This window comes from Mus caroli, unplaced genomic scaffold (genome assembly GCF_978045245.1).
Source record: "Mus caroli unplaced genomic scaffold, Mus_caroli_1 scaffold_1, whole genome shotgun sequence".
Taxonomy (NCBI): Eukaryota; Metazoa; Chordata; class Mammalia; order Rodentia; family Muridae; genus Mus; species Mus caroli.
Window position 1 is genome coordinate 126,330,695 of NW_028227256.1, and position 19,476 is coordinate 126,350,170.

At 38.0% G+C, this 19,476-nt stretch overlaps 1 protein-coding gene across 1 annotated transcript in view; it reads left to right on the forward strand.

The window, feature by feature from the left end:
• Positions 1-19,476, forward strand: part of Thsd7b (thrombospondin type 1 domain containing 7B) — a 938,083-nt gene that overhangs the window by 493,610 nt on the left and 424,997 nt on the right. Inside the window, exon 10 of the mRNA XM_085840847.1 lies at positions 1,589-1,704. Coding sequence (XP_085696973.1) covers positions 1,589-1,704 — 116 coding nt within the window. The remainder of the gene's footprint in view (positions 1-1,588; positions 1,705-19,476) is intronic.

The following is a 19,476-nucleotide window of genomic DNA, read 5'->3' on the forward strand; positions in this document are numbered from 1 at the left end:
TCAGACACAGCATCCTTCTTTGCTGTTTCATTTAGACTCTCAGAACCCCTTGATTCAGTTCACAAAAACCTCAGGCTCCTGCCTCTTGTTTTTGATGCCGACTTTACCATAACTGCATCTTTTTCCTACCTACCTGGACCAATAGTGTAGAGCACACCATCTCTGAACAAGACTGCCTCTTCTATTCTCTGCACTGCTTCTAAAGTTTTTAAATTGTGAAAACATTTTTCATGTTTAGCTCTATCAAGTAAGGTCCAATGTCAGCAGCATTCTCTTTCTCCTTAGATGACATCTTTTTTTCCTTCCTTTTTTCCCTAACATGATTAGTTCCTAACACAAGTCTTTAAATTTGAAGTATCTTGGTGTTTGCATGTTGGTCATTTGTTGCTCCTAGAGAATTTTTGTTCTGAATTACCATCCTGTGGTATTATGAAGTTCTGGTCCATTATCTCCCTAATAATCTTATCTCTTTTGTTTTTGTTTTTGTTTCTGTTTGTTTTTTCTATTGAAAGTCTATTAATTGTTAGACTTGCTATGTGATTTTTTTCCTACAATGATATTTTTCTCAAGTGCTTGTTCTCGAGGTAGTTTGGGCTTTACTCTTTATTATTGAAGCCCTTCAGTTGAGCATTCCTCTGAACTGATGTCAGAAATAAGTGTGAGAGCACAGGCAAAGCACTTAGTGACACTTGGTTCTGACACTAACATCATTCCTTTAAACTACATAACACGTTTAGACTTTATGTGAACTTTATAGATGGAAATTTCACATCTGCATGGTAAAATGCCACTTGGTCTCCCTTGTTGTTTTAGAAGACAAATGTGCCTTTCAACTCTCAATATTCAGAATCATGAAAGCAATCAAAGAAAGAAAAAATGTTGTTTATCAGAACTTTATTTCTTCCAAGTGATTGACTATATAATTCCATTCCCAGTTGTACACATTAACTTAATTTTCAGTGGAATAACAACTCTCACATCTTTCTATGCTTAGTGATAGCTACCATGCATATGTGTTATCTGTGGTTTGCAGTGTCATGTGTCTCTTCCACCTCCATGTTCTATGGAAAATATAGGAACTACTTAAATATTCCAAATGTTTAATGATCAGAGAAGCTCGACATTTTATGGGAACTTTAATGGCTTTTCCTTCTCGTGTATCCATACCTAGCTCTACATCTTCATCTTTTTTTTTGTAGCACATCAATAATTTCATATCTTACCCTAAAAAAATGTTTCTTACTGAAAAATACAAAAAAAATGTTTTTACTTGTTTATTTGAAAGATATCAAATATCATTTGAACTGACCCTGATGGTTTGACAATTGACATTTTTCTTTCTTTAATTTTAAGAACCACATCCCTTTTCCTTGCTGTATTGAAAAATACATTGGTGTCTGAATCAAGTGAACTGGAGTTGACTTGATCTCTGCCTCTAGCCATGACCTCCTACGTAAGGGGCAGCACTTTCTTGAGTCTTTCTTCCATTATCTATAAAAGATACATTTTTTTTGCATGAAATCCTACAGTTCTAAGTCAATCCATTTCTATTCCTCAATATGTTGACAGAGCCTCTTTGTTTTGACAGATGTCCAGAGTCTACACGGCCAGAAACTGTAAGACCTTGTTTCCTCCCATGCAAGAAAGACTGCCTTGTGACTGCTTTCAGTGAGTGGACACCATGCCCACGGTCCTGCCAGCCAGGTAGGTGCTGGCTGCTCTTATCTTGCTTTCCTCTCTAACCATTTGATTCATCTCCCACTATATAATATGTGGGAGACTGTGCAGTGTGAGCATCTTTCTTATTCACCTATGCATTCGCGTGACAATAAAGTAAATAAAAGAGTATAAATAAATTCCTGCATATGAAGTTCTAGCTTCAGGACATGGAAAAAATATATTCATATATGATATGTCATGATTTTACTGGTACACATTCTAAGAATACACTTGACCTACTGACCTGTATCTTGAGATCTTCAAATAGTTGCAACATATTGACTGTCCTTATCACTCTCTTAGTTTAAACATTCGTTCCTATGGGATTTCTACTGAAGCATCATTACCACCCCAGAGCTGCTATGTGTGCTTGACTCAGATCCACATACTTAATGACATAGAGCTTAATCACAGTGTTTAAACTGGTAATTAGCATAACTATGTAGAAAAATGGGAGCAAATGTGCCAATAAGCCTTGAACAAGCACAGACATTAGAAATATAAGATTTGTATTTCTTTTTTTTTTTTTTTTGCTGTTGTTGTTTTCTAGTGGTGATTTAGGTACTTTATCTAGGATGATGAAGAGCCAAGTCTCTGTTGAACACATCAGAATAAGTCTTTTCCTCAGACTTAGCTCAATTTCCTGATGAGCAGTATCATAGTCTGAAGTTTGGTCTCAGTTTGAAGTTCAGAGTTAACAACCTATTCTTTTACAGTAGTTTTATACCCTGAGTTCTGGTCCCTGAGACTTTGTTCCCACCACAGTAAGAGAAGGAAATGAGAACAAATGCACGAGCAGTAAAAGCACTAGCCATGGTGCCCTGAGAAGATAGATTATCTGCTAACCAGTCATCCTCATGATGGTGATACCCGACACACGGCACGCGACTTCCTCTACTGCTGGACCAGCTCCCCGGAAAGAGGAACTGTTCAGTTGTGCATACAAAACTTGTATGACACTGAGCACTGTCTTTCCCCTACAAAGTCACAGTCATATTTGTCTGGGCTTCCTCCCTCTTTGCCTCATCTACAGCAACATTTCATTAAGGTGATAAGGTAGGGCCACCATCACCATAGATTTGATGGGCAAAGGGTCATGTCAGCTCCTGAAGACCTTCTCACGTACACTCTCAAGTTGTTGGCTACTGCCATCAATGGCTTATCCCATAGAGAAGGCACCTACATATGGAGTTTTATATCTGTGCTGCTCACCTTTTGAACATTACCACAGAGTTAATATGATAGCTCCGCTTAAGGGCAGAATCGGGAATAAATATATTGAATAAGAAGGAAAGTAGAGGATTATATATCTGATCTTTGGGAGAAGAAAAATGATAATCTCTGCCAGGAACACTCCACCATTTATTTTCTGGAATGAGGATCTAAAGTGGATGAATCCAAAAAAGAGGCTTTGGAATAGCCAGGAAAGACAGTGGGACAGAAGTCTCCATTTTGATCCATGTTAAAGGCAACATTGAGAAAACTAACTTGAAGATTTACTAGAAATATTGAATGTTGTGGGATCATCCAAGGGAGCTGTCACTTTACAAGCCAGGTTAGTTTAGTTGAGCCAGTGAACCCTGGTGAACACGAGTCACTTCAGCTAATGCTTCTATATGTAGTCTACAGGCAATAAAATTTGCCTTGATTTTCAAGAGTCCTTTTCTAACTGTGGCTGAATGTTCAATTACCACAGGTTGTAATATGAGCATTCTTGGGGCAACTTTAAATTTTACTCCAATTTCCATAGATTCAATACTTTGTTTAAATACTAGGCATTACTGTGATTATAACTTCTAAGCCTCGATGGCATCTTTTTGCCTCCAACTCTTCAAGCCTAGATAAGTCCTTTCACAGTATTGCAGCCAGGGCCCTAAAAGGATAAAGATTCAGGTTTTAGATTTCTTCCAGCTTTCTTTTTACTCTCGTGTTTAGCCCAATACCTAGAACATAATATTAAATAAGTGTGGGCAAATTAGAGGACACTAAGAAATGGGCATTGCTGTTTTTTGTTGGTTTTTTTTTTTTTGTAGTAGTTGTTGTTGATGTTGTTGTTTGTAGAGAAGTGGTCTTTTTAAGCTTGTTGTTCTCAAATGCTGTTGCATAGTGAAATGCAGATCAGTGGATTTATGTATAAGAATTTGGGTCCAGTTGCTGTGGAAAGGTGCCAGATATTTGCAATTGTTTTGAAATTTTAAGGTGATTGATCCCTCACCTGTATTCCAACACCTGGTCTGAAAGTCCTTGAACACCCTCTGCTGTCACAGTTAAGTATTAGTCTCTTCTGCCTCAGTTTCTTCACTTGTAAAATGAATTTAGCAATTCCACTCACCATAAGGAAATAAGCTTAGATCACCTCCTCACACACAGTAGACATTAGATAGGTGACCAGGACTGTCGGTACCTATCCTATGGGAGGTTAACACTGTAAAGAGATGCTCAAGTGAGTTTGAGTCCAAGTGGTAGATTTTCTGTCCTTGATACTGTCATCCTAAAAGGAGTTCTTTGGGGGAATGGAACTTCAGAGTAATACATTTCACACCTGACACTGAAGACAAATCCCCCAAGTATCTTGCTAAATGCAGATTCTAATTCAGCAGACCTGGATTGTGTCTCTGAGTTGCTTCTGCCTCAGCCCCCAACTGTTTCCTATACACTGGGTGCAAAATTCTCAGTAGAGTGGAATTAACAATTTCTTGGTAAGGAAATGTCATCACCTTCAAAGTAAAAAGTGAGTTCACGGATTTGGTCCAGACCAGCAGGTCAAGTGGAGTGGCACTGGGGTTGAGTATCCCAGGAGGAGGGCAGACTGGAGTAACTCCTAACTTCAGGACTCATGCAATTATGGCTCTAGGTTGGACTATCAAAGTTGAAGGATAGCGACAAGATGTCTGTATTCCTCAAATTTGACTTTGTAATGGAATCACTGGAGAATCTGTCAGAAAAAGTCAGTTCCTGGATTCGATTATCAGACAGTCTGGCTTAATATATATGTGGTATCACTGAGAAATCACTAGATTATGTTGAATTTCCAATCTAATCCATTCTAAACCCTCCAGAAAAGCACAGTGGTTCTGAAGCCTTGAACATTAGCAGTGATTTGTATCTTAGCAATGAGTGAGCTGTGTCAGGGTTTATTTTTGTCCTGGTTGGGATTACGAGCTAAATCCCTTAGTCTAAAAGGTATTTTCAAGCCATGAACAATCTCTGGCTCTTAGCCAAACAGATTTCTTTTCTCCGTCTTCCTTATCTAAGCCTGCCCTTAAAGCATTAATAATTACCCCATATCCTTCCTACACAAATCAAAGTTCTATCGGGGCTCAGCCGTGTTGTGGCCTCTCTAATTTTTAAGCGCCTGTCATAAATTAATCGAATGCTTAAGAAGATTTTCCTGTCATTTCCCTGGCTATATTCTCTATTCTTTCTTGAGCCTCTAAAGCAAATGCCTGCCAGAAAGGACCTGATGTTGGCTCACTAATGATAACTTCTTGCAGTCTTTTTCACCCCTGTGGAATTTCCTCAGGGAGATCCTGTCTTAGGCCACCTTGGGGTGAATCTCCTCAGGTTAAAGAGTCAATTACAGCATGGAAACTCCCCATAGCAAATTCTTCCAGGTGGCATGGCTAAGAATCACTCATTCAGAGCTTAATATTTTACAAAGTATCTTCACATTCATTTTTAAGTCTACCAGAAGAGAAGATTGCTAATTCCCTGTTGCAATAATCAATGCAATAAGACAATGTTGTCATTATGATTGTACTTCATGGAAATTCTCCTGCCTCAGCTCTGGAATACTAGATATACAGACAAGAGTTACCACACCTGGCATTGTTTTCTTTAAAGCCAATGAAACCTTTCCTACAAGATTTCTATCAGGTTGCCTTGTGTGGGACTTATTTTGTATTTTCAACATTTAATTAGTATATGAAATTTTAGACACAGACATTTATAACTTAATAAAATGTTAAGTGTCCTGTATTAACAATTAATAAAAATACCCCACGACCACACAAAACAGTAATCACACCATGAGACAGTCTGGCTTTGTCTAAACTTCCTAATTTCATCTCCTCTCCTGAATGCACTAATTGAAATATTTCCCAGATGTATAGACCACTTTATGGAAAAGAAGGATATAGAGGAGATAAAGTTATTAGTCTGGAGAATGTAGTGAAGCATACACAAAGCATATCATCTATAACTTCCAGGGAACCTTCAAGTTAGTAATTAATTATTTTTCAATCTCCTAATTAAAGGCCAAGGGAGAGCCTCCTGCTTTCATCTCCAGGAGTGAGCTGGATGGCAGAGCCATGGTAACAGGAAGGCCTGCAGCTGCAAGCTGTGCTGAGAGTCAGCAGGAAACTTCATTTGATGGTTTCCATTCTCTCCTGTGTCAGCCATGGGAGCTAAGTCTTGAGTGTGCAGATTCAAAGACAGTGGTTTAAAAACAACAACAATAATAACAGCAACAACAAAACAAAAACATTCAAACAAACTTCAACACCCCACTCTCATCAGTGGACAGATCATGGAAACAGAAACAAAATAGATACACGGTGAGACTAACAGAAGTTATGAACCAAATGTATTCAACAGATATCTATAGACCATTTTATCCTAAAATAAAAGAATATTACCTTCTTCTCAGCACCTCACTGTACCTTCTCCAAAATTTACCATATAATTGGTCACAAAACAGGCCTCAACAGATACAAGAAGATTGAAATAATCCCATGCATCCTATCAGATCGTTACGGACTAAGGCTTGAATAACAACAAAAATAATAGAAAGCCCACATACACATGGAAGCTGAATAACTAGTAGATCTGAAGGTGCCAGGCTGGTACCAGCTTGATTTGTCCATACTATATGACTTAGTAGGTGATATCTTTAGCAATTGGATCTTAGCATCATGTTCTAGGATGTAACAAAGAACAGTAACAATAATCTGTACTGAGAGAGGCTACTTCTATCACTGGCCTTTGAGCCTATGTTGTCTAGGGGAAAATTTCCTTCATTTTAATGTAAGAGATACAGTAAGAGTTCAAACTCTTTCTGTATGTGTGAACATATGTATTTTAGGGACCTTTTACAGCAGTAGGTTCTCATACGACTTTTCCAAAGTTCTTTAGGATTCAATGCTTCTCTCCATGTTCTCTTCCCTACCTGTTCTTTCACACCCACCCACATCACCATTCCTCCTGCTCCATCATTCTCTATTCTGCCTTCACACCAACTGTGTCCCATTTCCCTTCTACTGAATTGCCCCCTCTGGCCTCCTGACTTCCATTGCTGCTCTGATTAATATGCATATTCAAAGATTCAATGATACTATCATGAATTCTTGTATTAAACTTCGTGCTTTAAATTTGACCTGAAATTACAAGTTACTTGAAACCTGCTGTATTTCAATTTCCTCTTTAAGGTAAAAAAAAAACTAGTGCCTATTTCATAAAAGTGGTATAAGGAGGCTGAGACATATAGAAACATGCCAGGCTCGTGAATATATATATTATGGTTATTATTATTATTATACAATGATGATGATCATGACAATCACAATAAAGCTTCCTGAAAGTCAGTTACTTTTGTTACCAGGATATCCTTAAATCTTTTCTATGCTGAGATTATGACATTTGTTTCTGTGCCTCTATTTTCCATAGACAGACAAACAGCAGAGAACAAGAGTTTTCAATTCTCCAATGGCTGTTTTGTGATAGGTGTTATGATTTGTAGATTAAGTGTCCTTTTCGTGAAGCTTCATCTTTTGAAAGCTTGACCCATTGTGGGTATGGCTATTTTGGGAGATAGTAAAAACTGTGAGACTGGTATTTACTGGAAAAGCAGTTCACTGAGTGTTTTCTTGGTCGGGGGTATCTCTTAACTTTGTTTTTCCCATCTTTTCCTGCTGTGATGCTTGCCCCAGTGAGTCCTAAAATAACAAAATTCAGCACAAAAACAGAATCCTCCAAACTTGTGATCCCAAATAAATCCTTCCCCTTCTAAATTGTTGTGTCAGGTTTGGTCACAGTGATGACAAGACCAACACAGTGGGTTCTCAGTGATTAAGAGATGAACGTATTAATGATTTTCAGGTCATTTATTTAATCATTCTCTGTCTTAAAATTTTGTTTCCACAGATTGTTTGTCAAATCCAGATTGGTTAAGGCGGGTCATTTTGAATGACTAAAGTTAAGATTTTCCAGCCATGAATTTGACATTCCCCCTACTCAAAGCATACAGACATAACCCTTCCATTTGAGGCCTGCCATCTTCCCTCCTCTTCCCTTCTCTCTACAGAACCATTCAAGCCTTTATCCGTTTGAGCAGTGGATAATAAAATAATAATTTATTCCCAAATAATTATGGGTCTGATGTGCTTGAGTAATCAAGATCTTGAATCCAAGACACTGGCCTCAATATAATGTTGAAGACAACTGTTTTTCTTAATAAACTAAACCCACAGCCAAGTTATTACCCTTGTGAAATCTGAATAATATTTTCTCTTCCACAGAGTTTTGCGTTTTTCTTCCCATTAAGAAATCAATTGAGATGTGTAGCTCTTGTTTGCCTCTCAACTCAACCCTGATATACAGAGTGCCGTGGTCTCCATGGCTGCCACTAGGTGTAAGTTTCTCTCTTTAGTGTGTAATTTATAGCCAATAGATGATCGCATGGTCTTAGTGCTCAATAAATATCACTTATAACTTAGTGGGAGGGATGACAAACACTTGAGCTTGTGGAAATTCCAATTCTTAGTCAACCTCCTGCCAAACCATGGAGGTCTTGCAATCTCCCAACTCATACTGAGTGCTAGCTAGTGAATGAAATTTTCCAAGTTAAATTTTGCTTAAACCGTTTTTTTGCTATGAGATTTTTCTGAAATTATGACATCTCTTCCTGTCTATGAAAATTTAACACATCAAATACAATATGTGTATAATGTACACATCTGTGTATACATGTATATCTGTTTGCATGTTTATGTATATGTATATATGTATATATGTATGAATGTATGTATGTATCATATATATATACACATTCTCTCAGACTCTCCTGACCACTTTGTCTGAATAAGCAGAAGCGGGGCTTAGAATAAGACCTCTTGCTCATGGCTCAGAATTGTCTATTCTACAGAGTTAGTGTTCACCCAGTAAGCACTTCAAAAAGAAGCCCCCACTCCTATTCTAGACTCCTTTCTATTATCCCCTTTCTTGCTTTTCTTCCTAAACTAAAGACTCTTATGTAATTGTGAACATTCAGAGTCTTGATTCATCAGCCAAATTCTTCCTTTCCTCTTTTACTAGCTGCAAGAAGTAAATATAAGCTTTATTAGCAGATGAGAGACCCAGACTCAGAAGATGAGAAACTGTACTAGGTTTCTCAGTGGTTTCTAGGTCATGCAAAGCAGGCATCTTTGGTGCTAGAGTCATCTTTAATCACTTAGCTCCTCTTGTTTGTCTATTCCTAAATCAAGAATTTGAGTCCTGGTACTTGAGAAGTAGATGCTACACCATTATAGATTACTCAATATTCTCTCTCTCTCTCTCTCTCTCTCTCTCTCTCTCTCTCTCTCTCTCTCTCTCTGTGTGTGTGTGTGTGTGTGTGTGTGTGTGTGTGTGTGTGTGTGTGTGTATGTGTAGCCTGTAGGCTTCAGCACTGTAGATTATGTATCCTGCAATGAGGTAAACATACCCATGTCCCTGAATGTGTGTGTGTGTGTGGGGGGGGTTGGGGTGTGATACAGGCATGCATTTGAGAACAGATGTGTGTATATGTATGTGGAGACCAATCCAGAATTCTTAGATCCCATCCATCTTGTGTTTCTGAAACAAGGTCTGTCCCTGACTTGGAGCTCTGTATGTAAGTTAGGCTGACTGGCCAGCAAGCCCTGGAGAGTCTCTAGCCTTCTCCTCGGTACTAGGCTTGCAAGTAGACACCAGAAGCACTTGGCATTTTTATAAATGTTCTGGGAGTCAAACTTAGTTCCCATGGAGGGTCCACACATTGCTTTCATATGCTGTCCCATAGCTGTCAGGATGCTCAGTGACAAAAGAAATTCTTTTGTTACTCTTCACTCTGTAGGTAAAGAAACGTTCTCCTCCAGAGAACAGTGGTGGACACAAAATCCCCAAAGGGATACATGTCAACTCAGAGTCCCAGTGCTTGCCCAGTGTCTTATAGTTGAGGATGGAAAATAAATATTTAACTCCTAGGAAATTGTGGGGCTTTGCATCACCCCACTGTTGCTTATCGAGTTCATAAAAGCTATAATTTATTGATATGAGCAAGATTATTTAATTCTTTTTTTATTTTCTTTAAAGTTGTATTTTTCAAATATTCATGGAGTAAAGCATGACGTTTTGATAAATGTCTATATGGTAGAATGCTTCAATACACTAGTTAACATATCTATCACCTTACCTGATTATAATTAATAATGTGTATTTCAAAATGCTATGAAAATAGTTTTAAATGTTTTCATTAACCTATTTAATTCTTTTCTCAACCTTATGTGGGAAGACTGTTATTACTTCATTTACTGTATAAGTAAATAGAAATGTAGACATGGAGCCTCAGTTTGCAAAGCTAAGATGTATCAAAAGCACTTGGAATCCTAAGACTGCAAGTGCTTACCTAGCCATAAACATTTGGTTTCCAGACATTGAACCTATAGGCTTCAAGGCTAAGGAGTAGGCATGCTATACCGAGGTAAACATATCCATGTCCCTGAATGATAGAGAGCACAGTTTCCTTAGGGACAATAAAAGTCTTGAGTTGGGGAGGTGTTCTTTGAAAGTCAATAGTAATGTAATAGAAAATACCAAGCTCCCTCTCTGCTTAGAACGTCTTTTTTTGCCACTACCCTACCCAAATAATATCAGGCTGTGAATTCTTTTCCACATAGCCTGCCCTGACCCTTCCGCTAGAAATAACCATCCTTTTTCTCCTAGGTTCCCTCATTCACCTGTCTGTATGACTGCTTGCCTTGGAGCTCCCAGGCAAGGTTCTTGTTAGCCTCTGTGATCTACTATTGTTCCTTGCTATTCTCACTAACTAGCATATCTAGTCAAGATAGAGGATAGATTAGAACTTAGCCCAGAAATTTAGAATACCCAAGATATAAGATACAATTTGCTAAACGCAGGAAACTCAAGAAGAATGAAGACCAAAGTGTGGACACTTTGCTCCTTCTTAGAATTGGGAACAAAACACCCCTGGAAGGAGTTATAGAGACAAAGTTTGGAGCTGAGACAAAAGGATGGGCCATCTAGAGACTGCCATATCTAGGGATCCATCCCATAATCAGCTTCCAAATGCTGACACCATTGCATACACTAGCAAGATTTTGCTGAAAGGACCCTGATATAGCTGTCTCTTGTGAGACTATGCCGGGACCTAGCAAACCCAGAAGTGGATGCTCACAGTCAGCTATTGGATGGATCACAGGGCCCCCAATGGAGGACCTAGAGAAAGCACCCAAGGAGATAAGGGATCTGCAATCCTATAGGTGGAACAACAATATGAACTAACCAGTAACCCCCCGGAGCTCGTGTCTCTAGCTGCATATGAATCAGAAGATGGCCTAGTTGGCCATCAGTGGAAAGAGAAGCCTATTGGTCGTGCAAACTTTATATGCCTCAGTACAGGGGAACGACAGGGCCAAGAAGTTGGAGTGGGTGGGTGGGGGAGTGGGTGGGGGAGCATGTGGGGACTTTTGGGATAGCATTGGAAATGTAAATGAAATAAATACCCAATAAAACAAAACAAAACAAAACAAAAAAAGAACTTAGCATCCCCATGATTAATATAGACATATGCCAACTGTACAAAAACTGCCAAAGTAGTCCTAGCAAACTATGAAAGGAGGCCTACAGTCCTTCCATATCTCTTCCGTTGGGGTCCCAGCACTCAGTTCAATGGTTGGCTGTGAGTACCTGCATCTGTCTTAATCAGACACTGGCAGAGCCTCTCAGAGGACAGCCCTACTGAGCTCCTGTCTCCAAGCAGTTCTTGGCATCATCAGTAGTGTCTGAGCTAGAGGAGTGAGGTGTGATTGGGTGGGTAGATGAGTACCCTCATAGAGGCAAAGGAGATGGGGCATGGGAGGGGGCTTGCAGAGGGGAGACTTGGAAGGAGGACAACATTTGAAATATAACTAAATAAAAAATTAATTAAAAAAGAAAAAAGGGAGCTGGGTGTGATGGCTCACGCCTTTAATTCCAGCACTCAGGAGGCAGAGGTAGGCAGATTTCTGAATTTGAGGCCAGCCTGGTCTACAAAGTGAGTTCCAGGACAGCCAGAATTATACAGAGAAACCCTATCTCAAAAAACAAACAAACAAACAAACAAACAAAAAACCAAAAAAAAAAAAAAAACAGAAGAAAAGGAAAAAAAAGAAAAGAAAAAAAGAAAAAAGGAGGTCTACACCCATAAGCAAGCTTTGCTCATTCAAATATGCAAGAAAATTCTGTTTAATGCTAGCCACAACATGATATGGAGTTAGAGAATCAGATTCTTTGTTTTCCTAGTAAACATGGATAAGAAAGAAATATGTTCCATATTGTCTATGTATTATTTATTTATTCATTATTTCCTATGTCCACCATCTCTGTATTATCCATTGTAATGAGAGTATAAGTCTATCTCACACAAGCAATGCTAATTCTTCCAGGCCATTCCCCACTAAATCTCACCTTTCAACAGGACTTATGACCTGAGATACAAGCTGCTATTTTCAGTAATATGATCTAATGAAATACAATGCAAGATGTAACAGGGGCTTCTTGTTTGACAAATTTCAACTCTCAAAATATCAAATGGAAAGTTATCATCACAGGCATTCTTTGTAATAATGAATAACCCCAATGTAAAGCTTAAAACAATTGAATGTGGTCCTTAAGTTTACTCTCAAGGATGTCCAGCTCAGAACAATAAAACTATTTTTTTCTACCCTAGGAAATTCTGATTATGACATTAGAACTAGACCCCCAATATCTGATTTTTTGGACAACCTTCCTCAGTGATTCTAGGATATACTGAAGTTTGAAAAACACTGTGTTGGAGTAATAATTTAATCACTAATCAGAATTTTTAAAGAGACAAAATTTCCACTTACTATAATTCTTACAATCAAATCAATCCAGTCTGTAGGAACCAAAATCATTAAAGTTTTGTTAGAAAAAAAAAAAAAAAGGTGGGTCTTGATTTGAAGTTATAGCATGACACCTGATATGTTTAGAAGTTATAAAACAAGATACATCTTGGTGTTTTGGAAATAGAAATGCAGGCAAATAGTGAGCTTTTGTGTGAGTCATCATATTTGCTTTGTTCTCTAACTCTCTACACTGTCATAATCTGGAAAGACCACCCACCTCAGCACTCAACTGCAACAGAGACAGCTGTCAGATACATTATTGAAGCATTCAGGCCCATAGATGAGTTTTGGGTGGTCTAAGGTTCAGGCAAGATTCTTCAAGATGCTCAAGCTTAGCTTTGGAGAGAATCTCTTCTCCCAGTTACCAAGAGAAAGAAACTTGTCATCCAGTTGCTATTTTCATTATGGTATGTCAGTTCTTAGTAGCATCTTGGAGTAGTACCTCAAATAAAGCCATCCCATAGAGAGGAAGGAAGCAGGTATGCCCAAGGCAGCAGGTACTGATGCTGGGCATGTCCTCAGGTGGGTTTTGGTGGTTCAGGTTAGATTCTCCATGATGCTCAAACTTAGTTTTGGAGGGATCTCCTCCTCCCAGTTATCCACCTGTCCTGTGTGGTAATCTAGGTGAAAAGTATCAGGCTTTGAATATAAAAGCCAGCTATTTTTCATTATACAGCCTCTAGTAAGGAAGAGAGCCATTGTAAATTAAATAGAAATACAGAAAGGATAAATGAAGCCCCAGAGAGGATGGAGACCAAAGAATTCTTCAAGTGGAATAAGAACTGAGAACAGAAAAGCCACTAGCCATGAGCATCCCCTGGGTCAGGTAGATGCTGTATTTCAAACAGATGAATACACATTCTCTGTGCCTTTGAATTACTACCCAAATGCCTCAGCTAAGATTCCTATCTGTTTCTGTCATAAGAAGTGTTGTTTTACAAACACAAACCAGCATACCAAGCAAAACTAAAGCAAATAAAACAAACAAACAAAATCAATAAATGTGAATTTGGTGGATGGAGTTTCAGTTCAACCTGGAGCCCACATCCTGCCTCCTTTTTTTTGGTATCTAAACATTGCTTTAAAGCCCTATTAATTTTCTTCACTGAAAAGCCAAGCTACATTACCATCTATAAGTTCTGCAGTATTCATAGATATTCAGAATGATTTACTGTTAATACAGGATGCGGAAATGTGACTTTTTTCAAATGAATTTTCTTTTTTCTTTCAACATGCTTTTACTTTGGGTTTGTTTCATTATCATACCTGTACAACCCTCTGTGGATGATACAATATGATTCTTATTTGTATATAGAAGTAGTTGCTTTTCAGAAACCAAGAAACCCATGTTAATTAGTATTGTATTTTTAGACTTCCAATGTACTTCCAGTGAACAAATACAGTAAATTAGTTTTGAGTTAGCTAGAATACTACATTTATTAAATATTTTGCAAATGAAAAGAATAAATTATTTTCTACTTCCTTGGCTTTGGTCCCATTTTAATTTGATTCTAAATTAGAATGCAGTTTCCAGAGAGTTTGCCTCAGTGAATTGGCTAATACAACGGGGGAGTTTATAAACTATTTTCATTGTTCCTACTCTAAGAGAGTCCAGCGCTAGATGGCAAGTTTAATGTTGTGATTTTAACATGTCAATTCTAAATTTCAGATTTTATAAGACAATCAAGTAACTTACATAAGATAATAAGTCAATGAGATTAAATTCATATTCAAAAATTAAGTAAATTGCTCATGTTTTAAGATTAACAATTTGCAAATGTCCCTTAATAAAAAAAAGTCAGGGCTGAGCATTCTGTAAACATCTTCATGTTGCAACAAACTCAAGTTTCTACATAAAGATAGATTAGATGGAGTATTTAAATGGCAGGTTATATTTCAGTGATAAGAATAACATAACCCCACAAAAGTATGTCAAGTATTATGTGAGACCTGTCATCTAATCTTTCCAAGTTAAGTTTAATTTGCTGGTATCAAATTTCTGTTATTATGATTTCACTTTGAGACCTTACAGATAATAAACCTATAAATGATGGTGATATACATGGCCACAAGTTCATTTGGGAGTGTGTAATGCTAACTTTCAAAAGATGTATATTTATTTCATATGATACCTACTGATGAATTACTTTGCATTTGACTGTATTTGATCTAATTATACCCTGTCTCAGACATCCCTCAGGTACAGTAGAAAGCACTTGAACTAATTCAACTCTAGCAGAATTTTGGTGGCCTCCTGGTGTTGCTACTGCCAAACTGCTTTAGTTAAACTCTGTCACAGGCCTTATTTGTAACATAGATGTGAAATGTACTATTTGTGAGACAGTATACCCAGAAGATGCTTATCCCATGTAAATAGGCTAGAGCACTCATAGCTGTTTGGAAGAATTCACTCCATGCTCTCTATAATCTGTTTCCTCTCTCTGTGTATAGAATCAAACTCAAGCCACAAGAAATAAGGGTTTTAAAAATAAGATATTTAAAAGTTTGCATGCTCCTATGTGACTTAAAGAGAGAAAAATAGGCTTTTAATAAAAAATAAAAGTCCAAAACAAGTCAGTTTAGTAGTTAAGAATTGAGTTTCATAGATTAGGAATTAGACTGTTATGTGGCCAACATAGACATACTTCTTCTTGGACTGTGAGGAGTTCTGCCTTTTCTATACCCTGTCTTGCCATTTCAAAAGAATTAGGCCAAGCAGAGAATGGAAAACAACTTATTCCCAATTTTACATCTACTGTCATAGTGTACACTGGACAACTGGAGTCTCTCCTGGAATGAACACTTCTCTGAGCATATCAGAATATGTGCAACTTCTAAGCAGATAGTTCACCCAGAAAAGGGAAAGCAAGAAATCAGCCATATGTGTTTAGTTCTTGCTTTTGGAGTCATGATATTAATGCTACACAGACCTCCTAAAGGAGAGGTTGGAAGAATTTGGGGACTGAAAAGTCTAAGCTTGTGGGGTTTTCTCTGTGTTGAAGAGATCACTATTCGGAGTCCCCTATGTGCTACCACATGTGAACCTACACCCTGCCTTGCCAGCTCCTTTACTCTTACCCCTTGCTATCATCCTTTCTCCCATGCTTCTCCATCTATTTCAGATTTGCACATGCTGCTCCTTCTCTCAGCCTGTGCATTGGAGCCTTTTCATCCACACCTTGCTTTGCTCCAATGCCATCACCTCCAATGGGCTCTGACCCTCTGACTTCAGCATTTCCCCCTCTTTCTCTTTTTCTTGATCCTTAGATGTCTCTTGAGTTATGAGAACTGTTTGGCTTTATAACTGTATATAACTATTTTCAATCAATAAAAGATGTACTTCAGATCTTGAATTCTGGTCTTTTCCTGAACTAGTGACATGTGGCCTTATAACCCCCCACAACGCAAGTAGAAACCTGAACTCCTTACCAGCTGTGTGACCTGGAGAGGATATGATGAATGTTCAGTGTGCTCTGCTGCTGAACTATGGTGTAAGGTAGCCTTAGAGCAACGAATGTCTTTGACAGCATTTGTAACCTAGGAAGGGGTTGACAGTGTGCAAAGTTGTGGAACATCTCTGCTATCTTCCATATAGTACTTGCCTCTATCCTGACCTGAATATGAGCTCTCAATTGTGGTATTCTGAACAGCAACTGCCAAAGTCAGTGCCTGGATTTTTATTGAGTAAATAATAACACAACAATGCATTATGAATTCAGGAAATCTTTATGTTGAACTTAATATATACCACTTTTTTGATAATTGCTCTTTACATGAAAGTGAATACTATAAGGACTCTTAAAGAAATAGATTTCTAATTAAAAGATTAGGGAATATAATTGCATGTTTCTTTGTCTGTGGAAGAAGCATAGACATGTATGCAAATACAGGTATCTTACCATAACTACATAGCCGAGGATGTTATACCAGCTTTGGTACATCAAGTCACTGGGCAAACATTGGGCTTAGAAACATCACGCAGGAGATTATGTGTGTGACTATAGCAACTGGTTTTCCTAAAGGGTAGCATAGTTGAAACAGTGGTAGACAGTTTAGGAGCCAAGAATACATAGCACATATGAAGGACTGATAAGAGAAATGTTCAGATATGCAGTAGGCAGCTGGACAAAATATTTATGTTAATCAGAGGAATTTCAACATTATATTAAATACTTTATAAGCAGTTTAAATTAAGCATAGGTATAGTAAAATCACATCTGGTACTTTTTAAATTCCTGCATAGAAAATTCGAAAGCCACTCAATTAGGAGGACAAGAAAGGAGAAGCATTTGTTTTCTTGAGTAGTCCATGTGTCTATCAGCAAACCAAACAAATAAGCATACTCAACATCATTTAATAACAGATCCTCAAGACCTGAAGACCATAGCTCAGCATTACTTAATAGCATGTCCTCATAGCCTGATGACCATAACTCAGCATCTTTTAATAGTGCATCCTCATGACCCAGAGCCCATTCAGAATGCTGCTGAGTCAACAGTGCTGCAAATGCACATTAGTTGGTGACTACGCAACCACTTTTATCTGCTTAAAGTATTTTAATGCTGAGAGAAATAACAAGAGTGAGGAAGTGTCAGAGGTCTGAGGGAGCAACCTTTTCTATCTTCCATACGAGTCTGCTTCCATTTAGAAAAAGAGTTGTAGGCAGCCATGGAATTTCCCATCTGCACTGTGAATAGTTTGCTGGGTCCCATGCAGATGAAAATGTAAATGCTATTGCTCAAAAGTGACTGGTATTTTAAGACTGGAGCCTCAGAGCTTTAATTCACTGGCAGTCTGAGTAGAACATGTGCCTAGGATGCTGGACACAGTCCTTACTAGTTCTTTCTAGTATCTGGGAACCATGAAGAATAGGTTCATTATTGCATTGGAATGCAATTCTTCTTGAGGATTTGAGAACAAATAAGGATTGGAGAAAGAGTGAGCTGACAAATGTTCACTTTGGGGACTTACACAAGGCAGAGCCTCTCATAGGCTTCCTGGCTACACACCTTTGCACCACTTACCTGGACACTACTCAGAAACAAAATTCCCGTTTCTTGCCAGCGAATTAAATTGAGAGGACTTTTCAAGTTGTTGTGAGTAGACTCACCTAAAGAACATGGTAAATGACTGACAGTGGGGTTAAATTTCTTTCTGTTTTAAAGGTCATATTTTCTATTCTAAATATCATAGTTAGCTTCAACTATCAGTTTGACACTGTCCTAAATCACATGGGGGAAAGAACCTCAAATAAGGAATTGCCCAGATTAGACTGGCCTGTGAGTCTATTTGCAAGACATTTTCTTAATTGATAATTGACATAGGAAGACCTTACCAACTATGTGCAGTGTTATCCCCATACAGGGGTCATGGACTGGATTAGATAGCTAGATAAGTATGTCAGAGAAGCCAGCCAGTAAGCACTATCCATCCATGGTTACTGCTGAAAGCTCCTGTTGTGAGTTCCTGTCTTGATTGTTTTCATGATGAGCTATAACCTGTTATCCATGACAACCAAATGAACCCCTTCCTCCACAGGTGATTTGTGATCAGTGTTTTATCACAGAAAACAAACAAGAAAAAAAAACCCTAGGACATTGAACTTTCTTAAATAGATAAAATCATATTATTGTGAGACAATAGGAGTAGGTAAGCAGAATTTCTTAATTGTAATATAAATTTAAAATTATTATTCCATCTTTTCATTTTAAGATACTTTCATTTACATAATATGTATAAAGGCATTACTTGGTCATTTTCACTGAAATTTTCATATTCAATTCTTTAATTAATCTTTATACATGAGATTGGTTAGAAATTTATCCAAGTAGTCACACAGGCTTCCATTCCATCTCTTATAAAATGTGACTCATGGCCTTTATGCCTAATCTTGTTTCTGCTTTGAATTTTCTTTTCCTATAAACTCCATCTGCCAAGGCTCAGCCTCAGCTTGTTCAGGGGTTCTAAGGAATGGGTGTTTAAGAGCTGAGAAACAAATGACTCGAAGTCAAATCGTGGGTCTAAACTGACAGGTTGTGTTCTGCTCAAGATAGCTCTTTAGTCAGCTCTCTGTAGATAGCTCTTAGCTCTGTAGTCTGCTCCAGAGAGCTGTTGCTCCAGACAACTCTCTCTGGTTGAGTCAACTCATTTTGCCCAAGACAGCTCTCTATTGCTAGAAACAATTTCTAAATGCTCCAATCCAGGTCAGAGAAGCTGCTAGAAAAAAACTCTTGGAATTTCTGCCCAAGTCAGAAATCCTGTTAGAAAAATTCTAAAAGTAATTCTTGGTGTTTTTAGTCAAAAGCAGAAAACCAGAAAAAAAAATTCTAAAAGATCTATGTTCACTTTTCAGACAGGCTTCTCTATAAAGTTGTTAGAAAGAGCTGTGCTAGCCCTCCAAGCACTTCTTGGGATTTCTGACCAAGTCAGAAATCCTATTAGAAAAAAAAAAATCTAAAGGGGCTATGGAATATTCTAATAGAGCTATGTTTACTCTCCATGGATTTTTCTGACCAAAATCAGACATCCTGTTCGAAAAACGCTTAAAGAGGTATGTTCATTCTCCAGAGAGATCTCTAGACAGCTCATCTCTTCC